The sequence below is a fragment of the Eimeria maxima genome, genomic scaffold (assembly GCF_000499605.1).
Source record: "Eimeria maxima Weybridge genomic scaffold, Emw_scaff216, whole genome shotgun sequence".
Taxonomy (NCBI): domain Eukaryota; phylum Apicomplexa; class Conoidasida; order Eucoccidiorida; family Eimeriidae; genus Eimeria; species Eimeria maxima.
Window position 1 is genome coordinate 861 of NW_013565030.1, and position 26,633 is coordinate 27,493.

Consider the following 26,633-nt stretch of genomic DNA (forward strand, 5'->3'; position numbering starts at 1 on the left):
TGACCTTGTACTGTTGACTGCATAAAGCTGGTAGATGCACTGTCTCCTTATGCATGGCTGACTACTGCAGGCCGAGCAATTGTTCAACAACCGTCGGTGGGGAACTGTCTGCAGTGAATGCAACACCGGTACGGCTGCATGTAGAGGGGTGGAAAAAGATGTGCTGCGAGTCGCGGTCATCCACGTCTTCTCTCCATAGCCGTGGTGGTGCTGTTCTGAGGACGTCTGCGACCTACAGGGTTCAGCTGCTCTTGCAGGGATTGGTGCCTCAACTTCTTTGACTCCATTGCAGCCAACGTTGGCCCTGAAGTAAAATCGAGAAACTTCTTTTCAACTAATCTGTGCAGGGGCGTATGGCTCATTCTTGTCGCAGTTGGGAAGCAAGGGAATCTCCCTATGACTGGGCTTCGGGGCTCATGCGTCCTGGCAAAAATGCAAGACAAGTCTGCAGTTCAGAGGCCTGTCGAAGATAATGAGTGTTCATGGAGTGCCCCACGCTGCGTTTTTCAGCTAAACCTGAGACTTAGTTGGTTGGGGAGTCCTGAGTGTGTGTTTGCTTGGGGACCATTGGCAAATCTGAGGGGCAAATTAGGTACAAAGTTCCATTTGTAACAGAGCCAAAGAAAAAAAAGAAGAGAATGTTTTTGTCCACCATCAAAACAAGCTACAAAGAAAATCTAAGTGGTGTCTCAGTTAGTGGTATGCTAGACAATGGTGCCAACGGTCGCCGATCTCTACAGCAGCACGGTGGGGAGTGCCACCCAATCTGGATACTCTCCGCCCACTGCCTTCCACATATTAGGAACAGCATATACGCTATTATAAACCCAAATCTAATACAACTTATACTATCTAGAATAGTTATTACAAGATTAAGTAGTAGCAAATACGAGCAAGGACATTGCACGCGACGGCTCATGCCCTGGGCGGAGTGCGAAGACACCGCGAGCGGCACCACAATAAAGGGATCTGCAGCTATCCCTGTCAAGAAAACCCAGGATTTCTGTTATTAATGTCTTAACTGTGCAAGAAGGTACACACTTCAGCAAACAATTTTGCGTGGTTAAAGCCCTTCGTTACTTGTTGTTGTTTTGACCTCGATGCTACTTTCTCCCGCCTTGGCATGAGGCCATCTGGCGACCAGCAATATCTGGCGACACACAAATTGCCGTGCTCTCTCAGCACAGGTAGTAAATTGGGTGAAAGCTCACTGGCCTTTAATCCGTACAGCGGAGAGGACATTGGGAGTCAGTTGCCTTACCCACCACAGCACAGTGGGCCTGCACGGTCTCGGCTACGGAACCTGCCGCGACCTGTTTCCCTCGTCGCCACTATTTCCGTTGTACTTATTATAGTATCCTTGTGGATATGCATGCCCCTGCGCAGCAGAGAATGGTTATCTGGAGTGACAAATCGTAGGCTGTCCCAGGGCGGGGAAGGTATTGATGAAGATGAGCTTTCAGTTATAGAAGGATGCCTCGACTTGGAGGCCGATATGGGGGTTCTTAAGGACAGAGCTACCTCTGGTTCTACAAATGACTCGTCAGACCGGGTAACGGAATTAGTATCAATGCTATCAGAAGCTGCCGCAGCGAAGGAATCAGTAGAAGAACGTCTTCCCGTTGGAGGGGAGGTAGACTCGAGCGGGCAGTGGCTGGAGGGGCGAACTGGTTTTGAGTATGAAGACAGTGATATGAGGTTTTTGCCAACTTCTTCAAAGCAGGCATTTGTTGAGAATGGTGAATTCACTGATGTGACTCCTGCTCTGGACCCCGATTCCTGGATGGATACAATTCCAAGCATCAGCATTCAGCCTGGAGAGCCGGAAACTAAAGAGGGTTTTTTGGCTGCAGGTGACGAGGACAATTCGGGTAAATCATCAGTATCACCATCGAGGACCATCAGCATCTTCGCGGGATTCAGCGATGGCCCTGTCTCTGAGGAGATTCTGAATCATCCGTTTGTCCGGCTGCCAGTGCTTGAGGAAGGTGTCGTTCCTAGGTACTTCCGTCCATCTAACCTTTATGCGAATCCCACAAGGAGGTCATCATTTCAAGTATATCTAACCACTTTGAGAGAATTATATGCACAGAAGACACTCAGCCAGAGGGATGTGTATGTCCTCCAAACTGCTCTCGAACGGCTTGTGGCTACAGTACAACTTCGCACCCCAGCAAGGCCGAAACGCGAATTTCCATGCTTCATTGTTGAAATCTTAGGTAGCCGTTTTATGGCACTTGATGCCATCGTGTGTGCTATCGAACTTCTGGGGGACTATATGAGTCTTCCACTATGGTGGGAGAAGTTTACAGCAGGCATCAAGGCAGTGCCTCTGCGGTCTGCACGATCACGCGGAGGTGATATGGCGGAATTCAACAGGCATCTGGCAACGCGGCTTCTCGCTGCCCTGGATATCTACAAAGAGGGGAGACGCCCTCCACTGAAAGAAGTGTATGCGCTCAAAGTGTTGCTGTTGTGCCCCCCTTTTGGGCGACCGGCTCTGAAGGATAGAAAGTGGGATCGCTGGAGGCACGATGGAAAATGCTCTTAAAGCATGGTTGGATTGGCTAAACCACGGTATATCTAGGCGATATTTTCAAGAACGCTGTGTAGTGCTTTCTTCTCCTTGTCTGGGCGGAGCCGAGACTTGTCACTAGTTAATACAAAGGCGTGATCGCCCAAATTAGAGAGGTTAGGTGGCTGCGTTGACGCAATGAAGCGCGGTGGAAAAGGCTATATCCTAAAATGTAATAATAAGGGGCGTCTAACACAAACGTGCGAAATGGGCACTGAGGACGCAATGCTAATATTTCTATTGCACGGGGGCGCTCGCATCCCTTTTCTTCATCTCCGCATAACTCGGTTGGTGACTCTCAAGTCACTACTACGCCGTTTTGTGCGTTGGATCTCGTGTCATTCGGTGTTGCTCCACGGTGGGCATATTGTGACAGAGGTTTGCAATGGCACAAAAAAGTGTGCCATGTCCAGTGCAAGAAATGTGGTTCCTTTTTTAGGACGAACTGCCTACTACGCTGGCAATAGTTATTTCTTTGCTGCGGGACCAGCTTATTCCTTCACATGTATTTCCTTGTTAGTATACTCACATTCACAAGAAGAGTTAACGCAGCTGCCGATGTCCTCTAGCAACCACAACTTTACCAAATTCCGATGAGACCGCCTGATTAATTTCAGTTGGCAAGTCTGACAACTACTGAAAAGTAATAATTGCACATACACTGCAACTCTAGCAGCGCTGATATATCAACACTAGTTTGCAGGCGTCTGCAGAGCGGCGGGGGCTGGTGTACAGTTTATTTCTTTCATGCCTCCCATCAAATTTAACCTCGTCGATGTCAACGCATACCTTATATGTGGAGTAGGTGAGCAGCTCAGCAGCTCAGCTGTAGACAGAGGCGCATTGAATATTCATTCATAAGTAGTGCTTCGTCGATGCAGGTACGTCTTGTTTATCCTAGAGACGAGCAAGCATGAATGCTCCCCATCTCTTAGTTTAGATTCACCGCCACGGCCCTGCAGAAGTTGCGTCCCAATTATTCGCACTGCACCAAGAGGCCTTTCATCATATAGTTGCTATCATCGTTGTCACCTCAGCACAACACCAGCACTCCGATTTTCGGCAAACGTGCAAATTACCAGGAGGAAAGAAAACAAGGCATCTACAGTTGTGCCTGATCCGAATCAGTCCACCGGCAATCATAACCGCCCCGCAGAAGTGCTTATTTGCACTTGATCTGGACGTTTGTGGCATGCCTTTAACCTCTGCAACCGTCATTCACTGCGATCGCCTCCGCTGAAATCCCTGTGAAGTTGCATACAGCCAAGGTGGACGGGCTGCTTGCCACCCAAATGAGTCTAGAAGAAAGTACAACGCATGGCATGAAACCATTCAGCTGCTTGAAATACGAGGACTGTAAGGTTCCTCTAGGATATGCATGCCTCGAAAGATAAGCAGCGAGCTATGCACGGAAAGAAGGCGAGGGACGTAATCAGTAGGAGGCAAGACAGGTCAGTCTCAGAGTGGTTAGGGCTGCGACTGTATGGTTTGGCTCAGCTGTCACTCATGCCTTGGCCTTTCCTTTCACGGGCCTAAGTAACCCCACTGTTGTTCAGTTTCACCTAAGCGACATAACCGCCTTCAGCCAGCTGTTGATGAAAACGGCATATATTGTGGGGAAACGGATACTCACCTTGTCCCCGTTGTCCTCTGCAGTTGTTAGTAGAGCTCACCTCTGGTCATATGCCACAGTCCTGTCGAGTGTATAATAAGGGGGAAACTCGGCAATGCTAAGAGAGTCGTTGGAGGAGCCGTCACCATGGAAAAAGGCAGGCGAGCGTCCCTTTGGTTCCCCACGCGGTGACAACCAGTGCAGGGTATTTTCCCCATGCCCAGAATTTCCTAACACATCTGAAGAGCTACTTCTACTGAGAATGTTGTCTTGCTCGATGTCGTCGATCAGCTGCAAGGTTGCAAGGTTGCTACAAGAGCCCAAGTGTTGGATCTTCCCAACTCGCTGCTGTCCGCAGCTTTTCAAAAGTCCTCAGGCTAATTAAAAAGAAAATATAAACAGGAATTCATTGTTCCAGCAGACACTAACAACGGGGCTGCACAGTGTTCGTCAGGTGTCGCTCGGCGTGCCACGCTGCCCAAGGGGCGCAGCGTGGAGGGAGTGGCTGGTAGCTCATTCAAGAAAATTGGGAACTTATGCTTTGAAATACGCGGGTACGTTTCATTCGTAAGGTTATCCTTTGATGCCGATGATACGTACGTTCTCCTTGGCATGCGGTCACCAGTCGACCACCAGTTTTTCAAGACGTCACGTGTGTCTCGACCTCTCAGCAGTACGAGCGGACGGGATCACACCAAACTGATGTCTATTCCACATGTTGGCCAGTACACTTGGACTCGACTGCCCAGCCCAACGCAACACACTCGCCATGCACGATCCCGTCCGCGTAACCTGTCGCTCCTCGCCTGCCTGGCCGCCAGCCTTTCCATTGCAGTAATTTTGATATCATTTTCCATATGCAAGTATCTCCGCAGCAGAGGCCGAGGGTCAGGAATTATACACCGCAACCTGGCAGCAGAAGGTGGGGACGGTATCGACGAAGAAGTGCTTTCCATCATAGAAGGTTGCCTAGACTTGGAGGCCGATATGGGGGTTATGCAGGAAAGAGCGATTTCGAGTTCTACAAGTGACTCGTCACACCGGGTAACGGAGTTAGTGTCAATGCTCTCAGAGGCCGCCGCTGCGAAGGAATCAGTAGAAGGACGTCTTCCCGTTGGAGGGGAGGTAGACTCGAGCGAGCAGTGGCTGGAGGAGCAAAGTGATTTTGAGGATGAAGACAATGATATGGGGTGTGTGCCAACTCCTTCGAAGGGGGCATTTGTTGAACGCAGTGGATTTACTGGTGTGGCTCCTGCTCTGGACCCCGATTCCTGGATGGATACAATTCCAAGCATCAGCATTCAGCCTCAAGAGTCGGAAAATTTGTTGTGGGTTAAGCATGACAACAGAGATCCTAACCATGCTCTAAAATCCGCTATATCGAACCGAGAGCGCCCAGAAAGTCTCAGAGATCTACTGGATCCTGGCGACATTCGAGATCATCCGTATGTTCGGCTGCCAGTGCTTGAGGAAGGCGTACGCCCGAGGCGACTACGTGTATCCGTCCTCTTTGCGCAGCAGCCAAGGAAGTCATCACCTCATGTTTACCTACAGGCTTTGCGGAGCTTATTTGAAAAGAAGACACTCAACCAAAGGGATGTGGATATCCTCCTAAATGCTGTAGAACGGCTGGTGGTAACATCGTGGCTTCAGAGCCAAAAGCCACCGAAACAGAGTCGCCCTCGTTTCTTGGTGGAAGTTTTAGGTGATCATTTTTTGGCGTTGGATGCCATCGTGTGTGCTATCGAACTTGTTGGGGAGCATATGCAGCTTTCGCTGTGGTGGGAGAAGTTCACAGCAAGCTTTAATACGAACCTCTCCCTGCCAGCTCCATGGTCAAGTGGAAGTACATTAGTGAAATTCCACAGGCAATTAGCAAGACGCCTTATAGCTGCCTTAGATATCTACAAACAGGGAAGGCGCCCTCCACCTGGAGAGGTGGTTGCTTTGAAAAAGCTCCTGTTCTGTCATCCACCCAGCCGCCTTCATTTCAGGGATCCTAAATGGGATCCCTGGAGACACGATGGAGAATGTTCTTGAAGCATGGTTGGATTGGTTTATTATCCGCACGTAACTAGTTGATATTCGTACAACGCTGTCTAGGGGTTTCGTTTCCTTATTTGGACCGAGCCGAGCCTTGCCACTGGGCAACAAGGGCCACAGGACAACAAGGGGATGGGCCTAAATTAGCAACGTAAGGTGGCAGTGGGACGCGGTGGAAATGGCAATATCGTGAAATGAAATAATAAGGGGCATCTAAGAGAAATAATCAGAGGGATATCAGGAGGCGATGCTAATGTTTCTATTGCACGGCGACACTCGCAACCTTTTGCTTCATCTTCGCATAACTCGGTTGATGACTCTCAACTCACTACTATGCCGTTTTGTACGTTGGGTCTCGTGTCATTCAGTATTGCTCTATGGCGGGGAAAATGTGACAGAAGTTTGCAATGGCACAGAAAAGTGTGCCATCTCTAAAGCAAGAGGCACGATTCGTTGTTTACGACAAACTGCTTACTCCACTAGCAAAAATAATTTTGTCCGCAAGTGCTTTGCCTTATTTTCGCATTACCAAGTGGGCGACTTTGAGCTCGTTAAACTACACCTTCGCGTGCCGAATTTCATGAATGCTGTTCCGCTCCGCCGGGAAAATTGTGGCAGAGCTTGCAATTGAGCAACAAGGTGTGCCATCTCTAAGCAAAAGGTACGAGCCGTTCTTTGCGGCAAGCTGCTCTCCCCACCGGCAACAAGCATTTTTATGCGGCATAGAATTTGATTTCTTTGCATTTCTTTCCAAAACTGTGCAGTTAGCTGCACATGATGGTGCTGCTGCAGGCATAGAGTGAGATATTGTTTCATCCGGCAACCCTGACACATTGTACACATAATTGTAGTAGTAGATACACGTGTATTGTAACTCGATCATTGATTGAATATCAACACGAACTTACAGGTGATTGATTTGCAGGAGAGGCAGTAGACGTGTGGGTCACTAGGCATTAATGAACAATAACTGCTTATTGGGTGCAGGTATTGTTTGCTTGTCTGCAAAAAGGCAAGTACGTATCCACCGGCTTGTTTTAACTAGATTCATAGGTACGGCTCTACAGAACTTGCTTTGCAGCTTTCAGACTGCATCAAAGACCGTTCATCATATGGTTGCCATCATCGCATCAACGTCAGCACGTCTCCGGCACTCTGTTTTTCTGCAAAGGTGTAAAGTATCACAACGAGAAATAGAGCATCTACTGTGGCGCCGGATCCGAGTCGACCATCCGCGTTCCGCAGGCGTGCCTGCTTGAACTTTATGGTGCCTTTAGGGCCTGCTTGCAACCCATGCACCCGCCACCCAGCCGGATCACACCCTTCGAAGCACCTTGTTGGGTGCATACCACCACAGTGGACGTGTGGTATACCTTCGTTACTCAAATGAATCTTGCAGCAAACGCAGGATATACAACAAATCGGATGCTTGAAAGGTGCAGCCAGACTGCCCTTGCATCCTTCATCTTGCAAGCACGCGAATTGTTGTATATCCTGAGTTTGCTGCGCCTATGATAGGATAGGCGCATTCAAAAGAACAAACGTTCTACGCAGGTAAGGGGGCCGAAAGACATAAGAAACAGAAGGTAGCACATTTGCCTTTTAAAGCCACACTGCCTCCGGCTGCATGGCTTGGCTTCATTACCATCCACGACTTGACCTTTCGTAAGTTACCAACAGCATTTTCTATCCGCTTGCTGCGGTCCTTGGATGCATGCGCTATACCAGCCGCTCCCGCTCTACTTCACTGAAATATGGTCAACCACCCTTTTGCCGCTGTCTCTTTCTGGGCTGCTGCAGACCCGGACAAGTTCTGCCAGCTTACGTGTTTCAGGCCCGGAGTGAAATACCAGTTTTGTTGCTTCACCCCAGGTTCGACATCGTCTTCGGGCTTGGTGATGCTCGTGGCGTCAACGGTGGTTGTCATGCCATGCAACCTTCTGTGCCAGTGCCTTTGGAGCGCAGGCCGAAGTAGAACAGTGGAGACATTCTTCACGCCCTACGGCTGGCTGCTGCCTCACCAGTTGAACATGAGAGTAATGTTTCCTACTGGGTATCGCTCTAACCATACTTTTTTACCCCACTTGGTAGCTTTCCCAACTTACACTGCAGTGCGAATTCTACTATATCGTTCCTACTTGTGAGATTAGTTTTGTCGGAGCCGCAGACATTTCTTTCACACGTTAACTGAATGAAAGCAAAACTCTTGGGGGAATGGAGGTCCGCTGTGACTGCTTTCCTGCATTTTGTAAAAGCCACCTCCGGCCCTATGTCAGGGGAGGAGCCAGTGTGTAATATGCAGGTGTTTGCACTTTTGTTGTCGAATAGTGTGCTTCAGCGTAGAAATTCCGTGTTGTAGTCCTCTTCAATTCGGTGTAAATCTATCAGCTGCGGTGGACTGATTGTGCATATTCTGCACGCAATTGTTCCATGTCAGTGGTTTTTCGCTGGCAGCGTTGCTGGCCCACCTGGAAGGACTTTATTCCCAAGCCACTTTCTCTTTCTACGTGGCTTTGCCGAATTCGCTTCCTTGTCAGTGGTACGCTTTCTCTCGTTTCCTCTTCATGTTGCAGCCACTATTCCGTAACTATGACATGGGCTTTTTTCGAGGGGCCTAGTGTGCTTAGGTAAAGAAATTCTGCACTGTCTTCCTATGTAATCAGCAGTGAAGCATCTGCCAATTGCTGCGAATTAGTGTTTCGTACTCTGCATCGGTCCTGCTACCCATGCGCCTACTCTATCTCAGTCGGTAAGTTGGTGGTGGACGCCGAATTGGTTGACGTCTCTATTTTCACTCCCTTTCCGCGCCCCTCTGTTCGGTTGTTGCGTTCGTTTCCATTTTGTTCTCCTTTCTTTCCTCTTCCCTCTAGCTGCCTTTTTCCACGTAACTGCGATGGTTGATTCTCCTGCGGAGTTGCCAGTACTGAATCAATTGGAACAACCTTCTACTTTTTCAGGGAGGTAGCGAAATCATTCGCTGCCCCCCGAAATGGGGAAGCAAAGTTCCATATCACCCACTGATTGGGCTTTCATGATTAGGCTTGGTCCTTCGTTGTTTTGTTGTAAGAAGCGCCAGCACCTTAGATTTGGTGGTTTGTTGCGCTTCTGCAGGAAGAATTTCAGATTACCAGCAAATAGTTTGCTCTCCTGAAGAGTAGCATTAGGAAGGCAGGTGCTGTGACCTGAAGGTGGGATGTTCGTGTAATTCTGTGTCTGGCAAATGATACCCGTTAAGTGTTGAGCACCTCTAAACAGTGTTGGTACGCGCATTGCATGTGGACCCCTGCGTGAATGAATGTTGTGTTTCGCCGTGGCAGGGATTGAAGCCACATGTACTGCAGCTAATGGTACACCACATCTCCCAGTACTTCTGCTGCTTTGAGGAGTTTGCTTGGAGACTAGACAGCCACATCCTGCTTTACTCTTCATCTAACTCGAATATTGGCCATATTAGCCGAGTATCATTATAAGGCGCAGTAGTTACATAAATAGCACTTATTGGTGAGACAAAGTGGAATTCGTGTCACAGTTGCTGAGATATTCGTCACTCGTGGGGTGGGTCACCTCGACCACCTAAGCTAGGGGGAACGCAAAAAAAATATGCAGTAGAGACGTCACTAGTTGGTTGCTGGTGTTGATGTAAATCTGTCAACGGCGTTTATTTGCTGAAGTTGAAAATTTCTTGGCTGGGGAATTCTGAGAGGTCTGGTTCATGGCAACTGCCTGCGGGCGAACATCGGTGTATCCCACCGGGTGTAGGAATCAAGGACTGGGCATTTTCTTCCATGATCAACAGGTGATACGAAAAAACCCGGAGAAAGCGTCTTCGCGAGAAACTCTGTTCCAGTCGAAGCCTCCACCGGTTGCTGATCCCCTCATCGGGACGGTGCGGAAAGTGTAATCCAGTCGCTGGTCTTTTTTACCCACTGCTGGCCTCATGTTGCCAGACAATATTTATCCACAGCAGAGCCAAATATAATATTAGAATTTCTGCTCCAGGTTGTTGTACTTGCCTATGACCAGTGCCCGACACCAGCAGGGATGGTGCACGGGTTGGTTGGATCAGGTGCTGCTCAGACTGCCAAATCCCATGGCGCCGCAACAGAAGGAACGGTTGTTAGCCCTGTTAAGAGCACCCGGAATTTTTCTTCTGTCCTACATATGCTGGAGGCGGGAACACACGGTTCCGCCCGAAAAGCACCCTTCGAAACATCGTGAAAACATTACTTCTATTGCAGCAGAACCCGCGGCATCGACGTTCCACCCGTCTCCTTTGGCATGGGGTTTTCCGGCGACCAACAGTTTCTGGACAAACAAAAATTGTCGCTCCCTCTAACTAATACGAGGAAAATTGACCACAGTTTACTGATGTCCATTCCATTCTCTGGCCAGGGCACTTTGAAGGGACTGGCTAATCCAACGAAACATACTCGCAATGGGCGATCCCGCGTCCGGAAGCGGCCGTTCCTCGTCTACCTGGCCACCACTGTCTCCATTATAGTTATTTTGTTATCATTGGCAATATGCAGGGCTTTGCTCACCAGAGATCGGCTGTCCGGCGCGACATACCGCCGGCTGGCTGGTGGCGGGGGAGGTATCGATGAACAGGAACGTTACATCATAGAAGGTTGTTTAGACTTGGAGTCCGATATGGGGCTTCTGGAGCAAAGAGCGACTTCTAGGTCTACAACTGACGCATCACACCGGCTAACGGAGTTAGTTTCAATGCTATCGGAGGCCGCCGCTGCGAAGGAATCGGTAAAAGAACGTCGTCGTCGTGGAGGGGAGGCGCATTCGAGGGAACAGTTGCTAGGGGACCAAAGTGGTTCTGAGCATGAGGGTGGTGGTCAGGTGGGCCTGCATACTTCTTCAATGCAAGCATTTGAAGGGCGAGGTGAATTCACTGGTAGGGTAGCTGCACCTCTGGACCCCGACTCCTGGATAGAAGCAATCCCCAGCATCCAATCTCAGCCTGAAGACGAGGAAAGAAGGGAGGGTTTCTTGTTTACTAATGATGAGGGAGAGCCTGAACTGGCGGTTGCATCCCCTTCATCGAAGGCTGCGCATACTGGGATCCTCAAAAATATGCTTGTTGCTGCGAAGATTCGAACTCATCCGTATGTTCGCCTGCCAGTGTTAGAGAGAGGTGTCACTCCTAGATACGTTAGAGCTTCATCTCTCTTTGAGAAACGGATAAGGAGGTATTCACCTCATGCCTACCTGTGCACGATGCGGAAGTTATTTGCAAAGCAGGCACTGAACCAGAAGGACGTGCATGCCCTGGTCAAAGCTGTTGAGGAGCTGGTAAACTTGGCATGGCTCCGCAGTCATAGAGGACCAAGGGGCCCCTCTCCCATTCACATTGTTGAATCTTTAGGTAGTTATTTTATGGTGTTCGATTCTCTCGTGTGTGCCGCTGAAATTCTGGGGGAACATATGCAGCTTCATCTATGGTGGGAGAAATTTGCAGCAAACTTTGATGTCAATCCCCTCCTGCCCGCTCCGGGGCCAACTCGAAAGGAAGTGGCGAAATTTCACAAATACTTGGTAAAACGGCTTGTGGCTGCCCTGGAAATCTACAAAAGAGGAGAACGCCCACCCCTGCCGGAAGTTATTGCGCTCAAAACTCTGCTGTTCTGCTCTCCACAAGGGCGCCATCAATTCAAAAATCCGAAATGGGATCCCTGGCGAGACGATGGAGACTGTCCTTAAAACATGAGTGGTTTTCAGGTGGTTGCGTGCATGTACGACGATAGTCACAGACCGCTCATCACAGCCGTTTGCCTCTGAATCACGTGTAGTCGTGTCACTGACCAATACATAGGGTACTCAACCACCCCCAAAATATACGGTCACTGCGTGGATGCTTCGCCCTCTTGCGCCTTCGGAGCGGCAGCAAGCTTCTAGAATGGCAGTGTTGGCGCCATTTTGCAAGCTTTTCCCGCACGGCGGTGCACGTCGGTCTGGGCCACTTTTGGCACAGCATGGCTGTTGACTGTCAACACACTCGTCTCCGCTGTCGTGTACAGGATGCCGCGTCCTGTATCTTTGCGCTGAGCCATGATAGCCAAATTGTGACAAAGTTTCGCATCGGTACAGAAACGCGTCTTCTCTATAGAGCAACAGGTAGGCTTCGTTATTTGTGATGAGCTGCGCACAACCAAAGCGAAGGCTATTTCTAGACCAGGCTTACGGCTATACAGTTTAACTTCTTTATTCTTCTGTTCACAACTGTACAGTTAGCTTCACATGATGGCGCTGCTGCAGATATTCTACATTAGCCACAACGTTATTAATATAGATTGAGGCATTGTTCTATCCGGCAACACTGGCATAATTGTAGTAGTAGATACACGTGTATTCCAACTCGATCATTGATTGGACATCAATACGAGCTTAGAGGCGATTGATTTGCATGAGAAGCAGATGAATAGCGAACGTTGCGTACGCCGCCCAGCTTATCTGGATACGTTGACAACGCAGGCCGTTTATGCTGTAGCACAGTATAGCATAGGAGCTGCGCAGCTCAGCAGTAGACGTGTGTGTCACTAGGCACTAATGAACAATAACTGCTTATTGGGTGCAGGTATTTTTTGTTTGTCTATAAAAGGGCAAACACAAATCCACCGGGTTGCGTATGACGTAAAGCTTTCTTGTATGGTCGTTCCGATTGTCATGATTGTGTGCTGCGTATATCTTCTGCGTGTTTCACAAGTTGAGCTGTGTAGCTGGTGTTCTACTTGTTCAGCAGGAAAACTTGATTCTCTTGATAACTGAAAAGGGAACAAAAGAAAACTAGTCCCTATTTGCCTACGCAATTCGCCAACATTCAGTTGGTGAGAGCATATTGCTTCTTTGGAATTAATCCTATAATGGGGATCCAAATCGAGGAGTTTTACTGCGAGCAGAAAGAAGGGAAAAATGCCAGTGACAATGTGGTGACGGTAGAGCTTGATCGAGTTATCAAGAGAATCAATTTGCCACATTATTTTTGTCGTGTCGCAAGCCTGTCGAGTTCATGTTGAGAGGGCCTTCCTCGGCTGTTCTCGCGTGATGCTATTCCATGTGGAAATTCTGCGCCGCATTAATATGCAGTTATTCTTCGTTCAACTACCCACTGCTAGTGTAGGTATCACTACGCAATTGAGGAACTTCGTCCTCTTCACTTGCACTGCGATCTGTACACGTACTAGATCCGGGGAAGATTGAATTTATGCTCGGGTTTTCTTCTTGCATTCTCTTGCTTGCAATTGTGGCCCGAAGCCCCACTCCTAAATCTTCGTATGTTAATTCCGTATGGTATCATGCAATGCTGATTTCTCTTCCCAGGAAAATTATTCCCATTATTCCTCTCTTGTCCCCCCCTGCGTGCAGCCCCTTGCTACGTAGCTACGACACGGGTTCCTCTTGCGAAGTTGGCGGCCTTCCAGCGAGAAGGATCATCTTTCTCCTTGTGTTAGAGATAGCGGAGTGGTTTGTATCGTCCACTAAGATGGCGTAGGCTTCAGTGGGATTTGCGATGTAGGCTTAGTTCGGGGATCGGTAGACCGCACCTGGCACTAACGACTTTACGACTATGATGATGATGCCTGATGGGCCACTGTCCGGATTTCCGCCTGGACACTTGCACTACAAATGTTAGTGCGCGCATCTACTAAGCGCGTGGGTATGACCAGCTGCACAGGCTGCGCATGGACTGCGTGGACGAGGGGCTGCATCGTCTTCGCAGCTGCTCCATGACCTTGTGTCGGCGTGTCTTTCACGCCTGTGAAGTCTAGGGGAGGAGTCACTTGATTTTTCGCTTCCTTGACCTCCACGGTAGCTCACGGTGGCTGTGGGCTAAGGCCGACGAGTTGGGTTGCAGCAATTGAATTGACAACAAAGGATATGGTAATGTCATCAGCAGCCCTGACATTGTCCCCAATGTCGAAGAGTTTCATTGCAGCAGTTGCAACTACCACTAAGGACGTGGTATTATCGTCTACAGCCAGACACATCTCCAGCCAAGACGTGCTGCAAACAAGACTTGTGCAGCAAATTCAGCTGCCCAATCGTGACTCGATGGGGAAAAATGCAAAGCACTGCTCTCTACAACTTTTTGAGGGGTTTTTATTCACTAGAAACCAAAGGTAGTGCTAGCACAACTAAGTAGTTGAATGCTAAGGTATACGAATCGGTAGCCTACACTGTGCACAGGCCGTGCACCGCACGGGCTACATTGCTGAGCTGTCACCAAATAGGACACAGACTAAAGGACGGATTGCCTATGAACACACTCCTCATGAAAACATATATGGAAAGTGAGGATTGAAAAAATGTAAGAGCTGGGGTCCTCATGCCTGCCAAACGCAAAACGTGGGCTGATGAACCCCACGGGCGACTGAAGAGTCGCCACAGTATTGTAACATTGGGCACGGGCAACCGGTTCAGTGAATCTCTGTTGGTGGGGCCCCTAATGCCACGGTCTATAGATCACTTAATGCTGTTTTGACTGGCAGAACTATGGAATGCTTTGATCAGTGGGTGGCTCGAGTAGCAGCGTGGCAGCCTAGGAGAAGCCCTCGCGCTACAGCGTGACTCATTGCTGCGGACGGCAAAGCCACCCTTACTGGCGCGGCGGTGGAAGGGCATTCTGGTCTATAAAAAGACATCAGGGAGTTCTTCTTCGTGGTGCTTCCGTGAATGATTCACTTACACACTCCAGAAATTGAATCTACCAGTGTAGTTGAAGTCTCATGCTTCTTTTTTTTGGAAGTACCGTCGAACGATGCACGATGCTACTTCGGTCCTGCTTAGCTTGGGGTCATCCGACGACCAACAGTTTCTGGATAAACAAAACTTGTCGCTCCCTCTAACCGATACGAGGGACTTTGACCACGGTTTTCAGGCTTCTAGCCCATGTTCTGGCCAAGACACCTGTAGGGGACTGTCGAGTCCAACGCAACATGCTCGCCACGGACGATCCCGCGTCCGGAAGCGGCCGCTCCTCGTCTACCTGGCCATCACTGTCTCCATTATAATTATTTTGTTATCATTGGAAATATGCAGGGGTTTGCTCACCAGAGATCGGCTGTCCGCCATGGCATATCGCCGGCTGTCTGATGGCGGGGAAGGTATCGATGAACACGATCGTTCCATCATAGAAACTTGCCTAGACTTGGAGTCCGATATGGGGCTTCTGGAGCAAAGAGTGACTTCTAGTTCTACAACTGACGCGTCAGCCAGGCTAACAGAGTTAGTTTCAATGCTATCAGGTGCCGCCGCTGCGACGGGATCCGTAGAAGGTCGTCTTCTTCCCGGTGAAGGGGAGGCGCATTCAAGGGAACAGTTGCTAGAGGACCAAAGTGGTTCTGAGCATGAGGGTGGTGGTCCGGTGGGCCTGCATACTTCTTCAATGCAAGCACTTGAAGAGCGCGGTGAATTCATCAGTGGTGTTCTCCCATCTCTGGACCCAGACTCCTGGATGGATGCAATCCCAAGCATCCAGTCTCAGCCTGAAGACGAGGAAATAAGGGAGAGTTCCTGGATTCCTGGAGACGAGGGAGAGGCTGAACTGGCGTCTACATCACTTTTATCGAAGGACGGGCATACTGAGGATCCCGGAAATCAATATGTGCCAGGGGATATTCGAACTCACCCGTATGTTCGGCTTCCAGTGTTGGAGAAACGTGTCTTCCCTCGGTACATCCGGGTATCAAACCTCTTTGTGCGACGGTCATGGAGGTTTTCCCCTAATAGCTGCCTGTTGACGTTGCGGCACTTATTTGCAAAGGAGACCCTGAACCAGAAGGACGCCGACATGGTAATGAATGCCGTCGAGCGGCTAGTAACCATATGTTGGCTTCGGAGCTCCAGACCGCCGAGGCGTCTCAATCCACTTTGCGTTGTCGAATTGTTAGGTTATTATTTCATGGCGTTCGATGCCATCGTGTGTGCTATTGAACTTTTTAAGGATTCTATGTTGCTTTATCGTTGGTGGGATAAATTCACAGCGCGCTTCCACTTGGATTTACCTGCGACCCCTCCATGGGTAAGTTTTACCCCATTGGCGGCATATAACAGGGAATTGATTCTGCGCCTAATCCGTGCCTTGAAAATTTACAGGACTGGAAAGCGCCCCCCACTGGCTGAAGTTGTTGCTCTTAAAAGGCTGCTATTCTGCTCTCCACACGGGCGCCACAGATTAAAAGGTCCGAAATGGGATCCCTGGCGAAAAGATGGAATGTGTCCTTAACTCATAGGTGTTTTTCATTCGGACTGTGTATTTGTGAGAGAGAATGCCTGCGTAGTGTTTCTTAAGGCTGCCTTTTCCGCATCGAATCCTCCCTTAACCTGGCACGCTAACACAGGTTGACAATGTAGGACCGCTTAGTGGATTTAATGGTTCTTAGTCGAAGCCTTCAAAAATGGAATTTTTCAAGAGTCGTCAAGGACAATCGTGATTCTAGGCGGTGCTTGCGGACAGTCGGTTTTTCTCAACATTACACAGTTGGTGGCACTCAAGTCATGAATCTGCACTCTCGTCTGCAGGTTGTGTGTCGTGTAGTGTTGTGACGTGGTAGGAAAACCGTCACAGAGGTGCGCCGTGTCACAGAATATTGTGCCGTGGAAGGTGCAAGAGGTGCGGTTCGTTGCTTGTCACGAGTTGCTTACACAATCAACAGTAATTTTTTTTTCGGCCGCGGATGCCTTGCTTCATTTTCTCATAACAGAATTGATGGTTTTTCAACATGTTAACGCGCGCTGTCGTATGCATGTTTCACATAGTCCAGCGCTGCACAATGGTAGGCAAAGTGCAGTACTGGTATGCAACTGTACCGAAAAAAATGTTCCATACTTTAAGCATGAGGTACGGTATGTTGTTTGTGACTAGCTGCTCACTCATCCAACAACAATTATTTCCTGTGGGGGGATGAGGCCTGCAGTTCAATTTCTTTTCACTTCTCCTCACAATGCTTTGACGCAGCTGCCGAGATTCTCTAGCAGCGGCAGTCCTGAAAAATGTAGTTTAGGGTGTTAGTTTCACCCAACATACCTGGCACGTTGTGGGAATAATGAAGTAAGACACAGAAAAGCTTCAGCTCTAGATGGGGTATGACGGCACTACAAGCTTGGAGGCGGGTAGTGCTCCTAAGATGATGATGATGTACAGTGCAGCTTACCTGTTAGCGTCGGTGCCAAAACGGACCGTACAAAGGCGTAGCTGCGCAAATACGTTTCCGATAAGGACGCACTACCATCGAAATGTATGGCTGCTGCCCAGGGTTTACAGCGGTTTTTTTGTGTATCCGGGAAGGATACACATACCACGTCGTGCGGAATCGGCGCCTCATCTCCAAAAACTCGTCTGGCGTGCTTACCAACAAGGTACAAGCCGTTCATACCTTCAGCATTGAAACGGATCCTGAGGAAAGCATAACTGGAGGCACAATCTAGTCGGCTGCTTGAAATAAGAAGCCTGTAAAGCCCCTCCAGGAAATGTATTTTCAGAAAGAGAAGTGAATTACGCATGCAAAGAAGTCGACTGATCCAAGCGGCACAAACCGCACCTGCCAAAACTACAGTGGCGGAAGAGTCCCTCTTTCTAGCAGCTGTCTGTTTGCTGAGCACACTGTGAATTCCCTGAGCATTCTCTACTGCCTGCTACTTCAGTCGCCGAAGTGGGCAGAGCTGCCACATTTATGCCAACTAAGTCTTATTGGGGGCCTGAAACGAATGCAAACAGTTCGTTGTTGCACCTGCCTCACATCTCGTACCCGGGAAGCTTGTGGTGTATCTAGTTTTGCTCGTTCGGCTGCAGGGGCTGGTCCTCTGCACCCTCTCTGCTGTTGTATTATCCCGCCCACTCCCACTAGCAAAATTTACCATTATGATACTTCCTGCTACAAAACAAAACCCTACGGTTCCCGGCGAATCCCACATTCGGCATCGTCTACTCGCATGGCAATTCTGAGAACATCAACAACACAGGTGGTCACAAGCAAGGTGAGCTCCCAACCCACATGCAGCACTAGCGGAAGTAGCAAAGTGCGGCATTCACCCATCTGTCTGCTGGGAAAGTAGGGCACAAGCTTCCTGTTGCCATTGGCTCTCTCTCCGGACTTGTGACACGCATTCTTTCCAAATGAAAATCGTCAGCCTTCGGCCAACGTGCGCTGCAGGGCCACTGAGGTGCCAGTTCAACAGGAAGTATTTGTTCTTATGCCCTGTGGCACGCCCAGACGTCCATTCTGTGGGGCGTAAAAATAGCGGTGTAAATCCCTTATATCCCCTCGTACAAGGTTTACTTCTGTCGAATTTAATAGGGTATCACCAAATGTCTGACTGGAGTTGGCGGACTACGTGGGGGAGCGGAGACTCTTTTTGTCTCTGGTCTCTCTGCAGCCTGCTCAGTTCCTTTTGGCTCAAACGTCCCGTGCCTTTGAACGGTGCAGCATTAGTTGAGCTTCGTACGTTGTTCTCGCTTAGTGTGTTGTTCCCAATAACAATTCCGGATTGCATGCCGTTAACACTAGTCGTGGAGAATCTACCAGTTAGTGTGGATGATCACTCTTTGCCTGTCATCTGACCTTCAATCCTAGAAACTGCTTTCTCCAATTCACTGAGTTGCTGCTAAACTCAATTCTTCTGGCTATCTTGGTTGACGGTCCCCCTTTCTAAGCCATTTAATATTTGCTATGGCCCGCTGCTAAATCGAATTCCCTCGGGGACCCCATCTCCCAGGTAGCTACTCGTTGCCACGTGCTCGTGAATTTGACCACATTGTATGGAGGTATTCTTCCTCAACGGGGGACGCCCGCCCAATATGGTCTGTATAAGTGTGCTATATGCGTTTCTACTGTTGCGTATACAGACGCTTGATGGGTGGCAAACGTATACGACTCTACAGCGCTAGCTTATGCATCATTTGCCCAAGCATGTATGACTGTATATGGTGTTTGTTTCAGGCAGGAATTGAAGGGACTTGTTGGAAGAATTCGCGTGTGCTCTCGTTGTGACTGCAAAAATCCGCACCACTCGTTCTTCTTGCATGGGTAGCCAGGAATTGACAGGAGACAACTTGAGCGACGATGTTTTAAGTGGATTGACGATGTTTCTTTTGGATGAATAAATCGTGTTTTCCAGCTGAATATCAGCATTAGTAGGTTGGGGAATCCAGACAGAGCATTGCTGAAGACGCCACAAAATTACGGGCGAATTTTTCAAGTGGCCCATGCGCTCATAATCCGCGATAATCAAGGATGTGGCCTATTATCACACTGTATAAATGTGTTGAAAAGAAAATCTGGTCTACACCTTCTAGAAGCAATTGATATCTCGGTAGTTATTGCCCGCGGTCGTCGCTCAAGACACGGTGGGGAAAATGCTGCGCACAGCGTTGGTGTTTTCCCCTGATACAGCTCTCCGTTGCTTGCTGGCAACCTTTCAGTTATTGAATAATTAAAATTATTACACACTAGCAGAACTCACTAGAGAAGGTATAGCACGCCCAAGCAAGTGCGCTACACGGGGTGTGTGAAACGTAGCCATGACTGCAACCTGAATGCACGAACGTGCGGCTAGCCCGTCACGATCGAGAGCTTTTGTTTTGAGACGTCTCCACAGTAGATGTACTTTCAAAACTCAAAAAATATACTCGTATATACCCTCCCCAAATATTTCTTCCGTTGAGAGAAACCTTGGCCCCGGAATGCTCCTCTTGTCCCTTTTGAAATGGGGTCATCGGACAATCGACACCTTCGAGAAACTCTACAATTATCGCTTCCTCTCGCAACTACGAGGGAACTGAAGGCAAGTTTAATGGAGTCTAGTCTCCATGCTCGTCAGGAACCTTGGACTGGTGTGGCCGATCCAGCGCAACAAAAATGCCCTCCACGATCACGGGAACACAGCCTGTCTCTCCGTGTCGTCTTCGCCACCACCATCTCAGTTGTAGCAATTTTAGTATCCTTCTCCACATGTAAGGCTCTTAGGAGCAGAGAACATTTGGCAGGAGAGGCACAACGCCGGCTGGCTGAGGGCGAGCAGGGGCCTGAAAAAGATGTGAATTCCATAGTAGAAGGTTGCTTAGACTTGGAGGCTGCTATGGGGGTGCTGCAACAAGGAGCAGTTTCGAGTTCTAGAGGTGAACCGCCTCACCGGGCAACCCAGCTAGTCTCAATGTTATCAGAGGCCGAAGCGAAGGAATCAGTGTCAGGGAGTCTTCCTGCTGAGAGTCAGCTGCACCCGGGCGAGAAGGAGGTAGATGACCACAACTGTTCTGAGCCTGAAGTTGATAAGCCTGTGCATGCTCACAATCCTCCAACGCTGGCATCTGTCGAACGTGGGAAATCCACTGTTGTGGCTTCTGCTCTGGATCCCGAGCCTTGGATAGGTGCTATTCCAAGGATTGACCCGCATAGTAGTGAACAGGAAATGGATGAATCATCTTCGGCTACTGATGACGAATCAGAGACTGACGAGGAATCAGATATACCTCCGCGGAAGCGACGGCGGGTTCGTGGCTTCAAGGAAATCATTTGGTCTGGTGACATTCGAAGCCACCCGTATGTTCGGCTGCCGGTGCTGGAGGAAGGAGTTGTTCCCAAAAACCTAGAAGTATCCACGCTGTTTTACCAGCGGCCACTGAGGCTGTCACTTTATGCTAACATGCTCGCGATTCGGAATTTATTCGCAAAGGAGACGCTGAACCAGAACGAAGCAGATCATCTCGTGACCGTCATCGAGAAGGTGGTGCCAATAGTGTGGTTGCAGGGCCAAAGAGGACCACGGGGGCGTTCTCCCATTCACACAGTTGAGCACTTAGGCAATTGTTTTATAGCATTTGATGCCATCTTGTCCGCTGCAGAAATTTTGGGCAATAGCATGCAGCTTCATCTGTGGTGGGATGATTTCACAGCCAGTTTTGATACGACTTTCCGCCTGACTCCTCCAGGGCTAGGCTTGACCGAATTAGCGGAGTTCCATGCACAATTTTCAAGACGGATTATCGTGGCTCTGAATACCTACAAAACAGGAGAACGCCCCCCACTTGAGGAAGTGGTTGCGCTGAAAAGGCTGCTGTTCTGCTATCCGCTTGGGCGTCATCGTTTAAAGGATCCTAGGTGGGATCCCTGGAGACGAGATGGAGAATGTTCTTCCTAGAAAGCTTGGACATTCTTTATTTGGTTTGAATGTTGGCACACGATAACTGCGGCATTTCCAAAACGATTATTAGAGCTCCCTTTTAGAACCATGCCTAGCCCTGCCATAGACCAGGGCAGTACTCTCCCAGCTCAGAAACGTAACGCCGTTGCTTGAACACAATGGCGAGTTGTTGATGCAGCAAAATCCTTCTACCATGGTAGGCATATTGTGACGAAGGTTTGCAATCACATAAAAAACCTGATATATCTTATGTGGGAGGTGCAGTTCCTTAGTTCACTTCCCAACCGATAATGATTTCTTGCGCAAACATGCGGCTGTGGAGATTGTGTGCGCTTCGTCACACGACAATACTCTGCATTCACAAGATGCATTGACGGAGTTGCCGATGTTCTTTAGTTGACACAAGCTTGCAAAATCCGAATTAGGCCACTTCTTTCATTCAGAAAGAATGGCAAGTTGTACAAAAGGTGTGGAAGATGCCTCCACAATCCAGCTGCAGCTGTGGTAGGATTGTAGCATGTGGTTGCAGACGCCTGGTGAGCGGTAGTGGCACGTGCAAAGTTACCTTTGCATGCATTCCGGCTTATCTGACAACGTTGACGCAAACTAAGTCCGAATAGGCTGCGTGGTTGTGCAGCGCAGTAGTCGAAAAGGCCGCATTAATAACTAGTATCAGAAGTAGGCTGCGTGGGATGTAAGTACCATGTTACGTATCTGGAATCGAACAGGGACAAAATCCAAACCACCCCGCTTTTTCTTCACTGGTAGATCAGAGCAGAGATCAAAGGTTGATTTCCAGCACTCATTCTTCGGAAGGATAATTTTGCTGTATTCAGCCTTCACAGCCGTCATACCATAGACGACGCATTCTTCAACAGGCGTGTGACGCGCCACGGACAGAAGAAGAACAGTTACAGTGGAGCCGTTTACTGCAATGAAATCTCAACAGGAGTATATGCACTCCACGTAGACGCTGTGGCTCGCGTTTACTTCCATGGAGTCACCGTACAGTCGACATGCGGCATCCAGGCGACTTACTGTACGTAACGCAGAGGTAGAAGCCGAATAGGCCTTTGTCAATCGAATGAATCGTGCCGAAACCACAAGGCACAGCTACCAGCAATTCGAGTGTCTCAAGAAAGAAGCATGAATGAACCCCCTAGAAAATGCGAGCCCAAGAATACCAGCGAATTACTCATCCAAAGACTCACAGACGCTGAACCAGCGTTGTTTGGCTCCCTTGCTTATCGCGTCTTGATTTGCTAGTAATTTTCCGTTCACAACTATCTGACAGTTACGCAATCGTGAAATAGGCTTGAAGTTGATTTACCCATTTGCCTTGTTTACTACTCTAGTTACTGCTGTAGTGGGCGTCGCATCCACTCTCGTTACTGGGACTCCCTGAACTCAGAAAAGTAAAATATCTCTCCTGATCTCCTCCCCGGTTGAATTATCGCCGCTGCGCGGGAAGCTTGTAGTCTATCCAGTTTCGCTCGTTCGGCTGCAGGGGCTGGTCCTCTGCACCCTCTCTGCTGTTGTATTATCCCGCCCACTCCCACTAGCAAAATTTACCATTATGATACTTCCTGCTACAAAACAAAACCCTACGGTTCCCGGCGAATCCCACATTCGGCATCGTCTACTCGCATGGCAATTCTGAGAACATCAACAACACAGGTGGTCACAAGCAAGGTGAGCTCCCAACCCACATGCAGCACTAGCGGAAGTAGCAAAGTGCGGCATTCACCCATCTGTCTGCTGGGAAAGTAGGGCACAAGCTTCCTGTTGCCAATGGCTCTCTCTCCGGACTTGTGACACGCATTCTTTCCAAATGAAAATCGTCAGCCTTCGGCCAACGAGCGCTGCAGGGCCACTGAGGTGCCAGTTCAACAGGAAGTGTTTGTTTTCTTACGATGTGGCCCCAGTACTAAGCTTTCCTTCCGTGCTAAGCTTCCGTGCAGCGTACGAGCTAGTGCATACAGGTTGTGGGTCGTCAGGCATGGTTGTGTGCGTGATCTCCTTGAGGATAAAATTGTAGCAGGGTGTGCGAAGGAGGCTACATCCTCTCTGGAGCTGCAGGTGGCCCTTCGTGTGCCGTGTTCATCTGGGTTCCAGCAGGGAAAACGAGCATTCTTCCGCAGAGCACATATTTCAAGGCACTTGACTCATGATTATCCACGGCTAAAGTAGAGAAGTTTTGTAATTTCCATTGTGCCTACTGAAGAAACAAAGGGAACATTCCTGCCACACCTGCAGAGACAACCGTATCGGAATCGCTCGTTATGGTGGCACGTGTAGCCACGGAAAGACACGAGTGTTGATGTGTTAAGCGGATTGTTAATGCCTCCTGTAGAGGCCTAAATTGTGTTTTGTCAACTGAATATCGGTGTTTGTAGGGTGGGAAGTCCAGACAGAGCGTTGCCGAAGGCAGGTGGCACCACTGTGGACAAAAAAATTGACGACGTTTTCAGGTGGCCTATACGCACACAAACAGTGAAAACCAAGGGTGTGGTATTTTATCCCACTATAAATTTGCTACGAAGAAAATCTGGAGTAAGCCTTCTAGAAACAAATGATAGCTCGGCAGATATTGCCAGCTTACGTTGATCTATCTACGGAGTGGGGAACTCTCACCCCCCTGTTTGCCTCCTACTGCTCTCCGCGGTTTGTGGACAACCTTTTAGTCATTAAACAACTAACCCTGCTATAAAATATCTCGATTCATTGGACTAGTTCTAGCACACCCAAGCACGTGCATTTCACGGGGTGTGCCATGCGTTGCGTGACCCCAGTGCACCGCAGTCGAGCTGATTGTGTGTTAGTCTTCTCAAGAACATCTGGAACTCATGTTTTGTGAAACCTCCACCGTGGACGCAGCTACACATTTTGGGAAGCCGATATACCTTTTTATTTCTTAACTTACAACATACGTTATAACATATTTTGATGGGGAAAGCCTTTACCCCGGAATCCCACCTCTGTCCCGTTTGGGATGCGGTCGTCAGAGAATCAACAGCATCTGGAGACACCGGAACTGTTACTCCATCCCCCAATGAATGGACAATTGGAGGGCAGTTTAACGGTGTCTACTGCCGATGCTTGTCATGGCAGCAGTCGGCAGCCGGTTTCAGCTCGGCGAGATTGCCCTGCACCTCGACGCCGGAACCGGTCGGTGTTTGTGTCCCTGGCCGCCACTGTTTCCATCCTATCCATTTTAGTATATTTTAGCATATGCAAAGCTATGCGCACCAGAGATCGGCTGTCCGGGATGGCACACCGGAGGCTGGCTGAAGGCGGGGAAGGTGTCAATCAATATGAACTTTCCGTGATAGAGGATTGCTTGGACTTGGAGGCCGAGATGGGACTTCTGCAGCAGAGGGCAATTTCCAGTTCGACAATTGACTCATCCAGCCGGGTAACGCAGCTAGTGTCGATGCTACAAGAGGCTGCCGCAGCGCAAGAGTCTATGCACGGAAGTCTTCCTATTGCAGTGCAGCTGCCCTCAAGCGAGCAGTGGCTGGGCTACCAGAGCGGTTTTGCACCTGCAGATGGTGGGCTGGTACACATGCAAACCCCTTTAATTCACGCATCTGCTGAACATGGCGAGTCCAGTATGGTGACACCTGGTCTTGACCCCAACTCTTGGATAGATGCTGCTCCAAGGTTTGGCCTTCAGTCTATAGGGCAGGAAGGACATGGGTTTTCCCCGGTTACTGATGACGAGAGAAGGACTGAGCATGCACCAGCAGTACCCCCATGGCAACGATATCACCGGCGTGACTTCAAGGAAATCATTTGGACTGGAGACATTCGAAGTCACCCGTATGTTCGGCTTCCGGTGCTGGGGGAAGGTGTCTTTCCTAGGTATATCGATGCAATGTCGCTCTTTGTACAGCGGCCGTGGAAGTTGTCACCCCATACCCACCTGGCTACGATACGGAGCCTACTTTTGCAGAAGACACTGAACCAGATGGATGTCAACAGTCTCATGAATGCAGTTGAACGGTTGATAATCTCATCCTGGATTCAGGGGAAGAAGGGAGCAAGAGGTAACTCTCCCATTTACCTGGTTGAAGCCTTGGGTAATTATTTCTTGGCGTTCGATGCCATCGTATGTACAGCCGAGGTTTTGGGGCAGTACATGCTACTTCCGGTATGGTGGAACACATACGTATCAGCCTTTCACACGAATTACGATTTTCCCGTTTCAGCAGTTGGTATGACCGAATTAGCTGGATTCAACACGGAGTTGGCAAAACGGCTTGTGGCTGCCTTGGAAATCTATAAGCAAGGAATGCGCCCTCCACTTATGGAGGTGGTTGCATTGAAAAGGCTGCTGTTCTGCTATCCATTGGGACGCCATCGGTTAAAGGATGGCAAATGGGACGACTGGCGAAAAGATGGAGAAATGACCTGATCCACGGGCGTTTTCTTTGGTCGGTGCACTTTTACAAGACGATGCTTGCAGAATGCTTCTCAGAGGTTTTTTTCGTCTCTGAATCACGTCTAGGCCTGTCACTGACCAATATATTAGGATAAATGCCCAGCCCAGAAAACATGTAAGTTAACTGCGTGGACGCAATGAAGCGCAGAAGGCAGCATTATCCTACATTGGATTTTCTAAACGCACATAAGCACGCTTCTGGTGCACTGTGATGCTCGCAGTCCCATCGGTATCTTTGGCACTACAGAATTAACGATTGTCAACTCACTAGCCTTTGCCTTGACGTGCAAGATACCGTGTCGCGTTGCGCCATAGTATGCAGATTGTGAGAAAGGTTCGCAAAAGTGCAGAAGCGCCGGTAATGTTTAAAGCAACAGGTGCGGTTCTTTGTTTGTAAACAGCTGCTCAATTCCCAAGCAAAAACTATTCCGCCATGGGGCTGTGCAGTTTGGTTTCTTTTATTCCATTTTCACTATAATAGAATGGCATTCAGAAGGATATTTAACCGAGTTACCGACTTTCTAGAGAAGCCACAACATTGCAAAATGTATGTTAGCCCATTTGTTTCATCCGGAAGGCCTGACAAAATTTACAGCAGACAGTAAAGCTGCGGGAATATCCGCATTCTAGTAGTGATAGGATGGCAGCATCAGCGTGCAGGCGTTTGATGAGCGGTAGAAACTGATGTTCAGTTGAACTTGCATATGTCTTCCAGTTTCACAAAAGGGTGTTTCACGCAAAAGGGGGAGGCTTCAAGTGAATCCCTACTCGTGGACGGTTTTGACAGGACATACGGTGTGGGTGCACACAAG

At 49.1% G+C, this 26,633-nt stretch overlaps 6 protein-coding genes across 6 annotated transcripts; all 6 read left to right on the forward strand.

The window, feature by feature from the left end:
• Positions 1-1,123: 1,123 nt before the first annotated feature.
• On the forward strand, positions 1,124-2,551 carry EMWEY_00022200 (hypothetical protein; the record flags this gene model as incomplete). Its single annotated transcript, XM_013480644.1, has 1 exon — positions 1,124-2,551. The coding sequence occupies one exon, from the start codon at positions 1,124-1,126 to the stop codon at positions 2,549-2,551; it is 1,428 nt and encodes a 475-aa protein (XP_013336098.1).
• Positions 2,552-4,889: 2,338 nt separating this feature from the next.
• On the forward strand, positions 4,890-6,227 carry EMWEY_00022210 (hypothetical protein; the record flags this gene model as incomplete). The annotated part of the gene is made up of 1 exon (XM_013480645.1): positions 4,890-6,227. One exon carries the CDS (start codon positions 4,890-4,892, stop codon positions 6,225-6,227), a length of 1,338 nt encoding a protein of 445 aa, XP_013336099.1.
• Positions 6,228-10,598: 4,371 nt separating this feature from the next.
• On the forward strand, positions 10,599-11,942 carry EMWEY_00022220 (hypothetical protein; the record flags this gene model as incomplete). The annotated part of the gene is made up of 1 exon (XM_013480646.1): positions 10,599-11,942. The coding sequence occupies one exon, from the start codon at positions 10,599-10,601 to the stop codon at positions 11,940-11,942; it is 1,344 nt and encodes a 447-aa protein (XP_013336100.1).
• Positions 11,943-15,309: 3,367 nt separating this feature from the next.
• On the forward strand, positions 15,310-16,464 carry EMWEY_00022230 (hypothetical protein; the record flags this gene model as incomplete). Its single annotated transcript, XM_013480647.1, has 1 exon — positions 15,310-16,464. The coding sequence occupies one exon, from the start codon at positions 15,310-15,312 to the stop codon at positions 16,462-16,464; it is 1,155 nt and encodes a 384-aa protein (XP_013336101.1).
• A 3,566-nt stretch (positions 16,465-20,030) lies between these two features.
• On the forward strand, positions 20,031-21,374 carry EMWEY_00022240 (hypothetical protein; the record flags this gene model as incomplete). The annotated part of the gene is made up of 1 exon (XM_013480648.1): positions 20,031-21,374. One exon carries the CDS (start codon positions 20,031-20,033, stop codon positions 21,372-21,374), a length of 1,344 nt encoding a protein of 447 aa, XP_013336102.1.
• A 3,271-nt stretch (positions 21,375-24,645) lies between these two features.
• On the forward strand, positions 24,646-25,794 carry EMWEY_00022250 (hypothetical protein; the record flags this gene model as incomplete). Its single annotated transcript, XM_013480649.1, has 1 exon — positions 24,646-25,794. The coding sequence occupies one exon, from the start codon at positions 24,646-24,648 to the stop codon at positions 25,792-25,794; it is 1,149 nt and encodes a 382-aa protein (XP_013336103.1).
• Between the last annotated feature and the right edge of the window lie 839 nt (positions 25,795-26,633).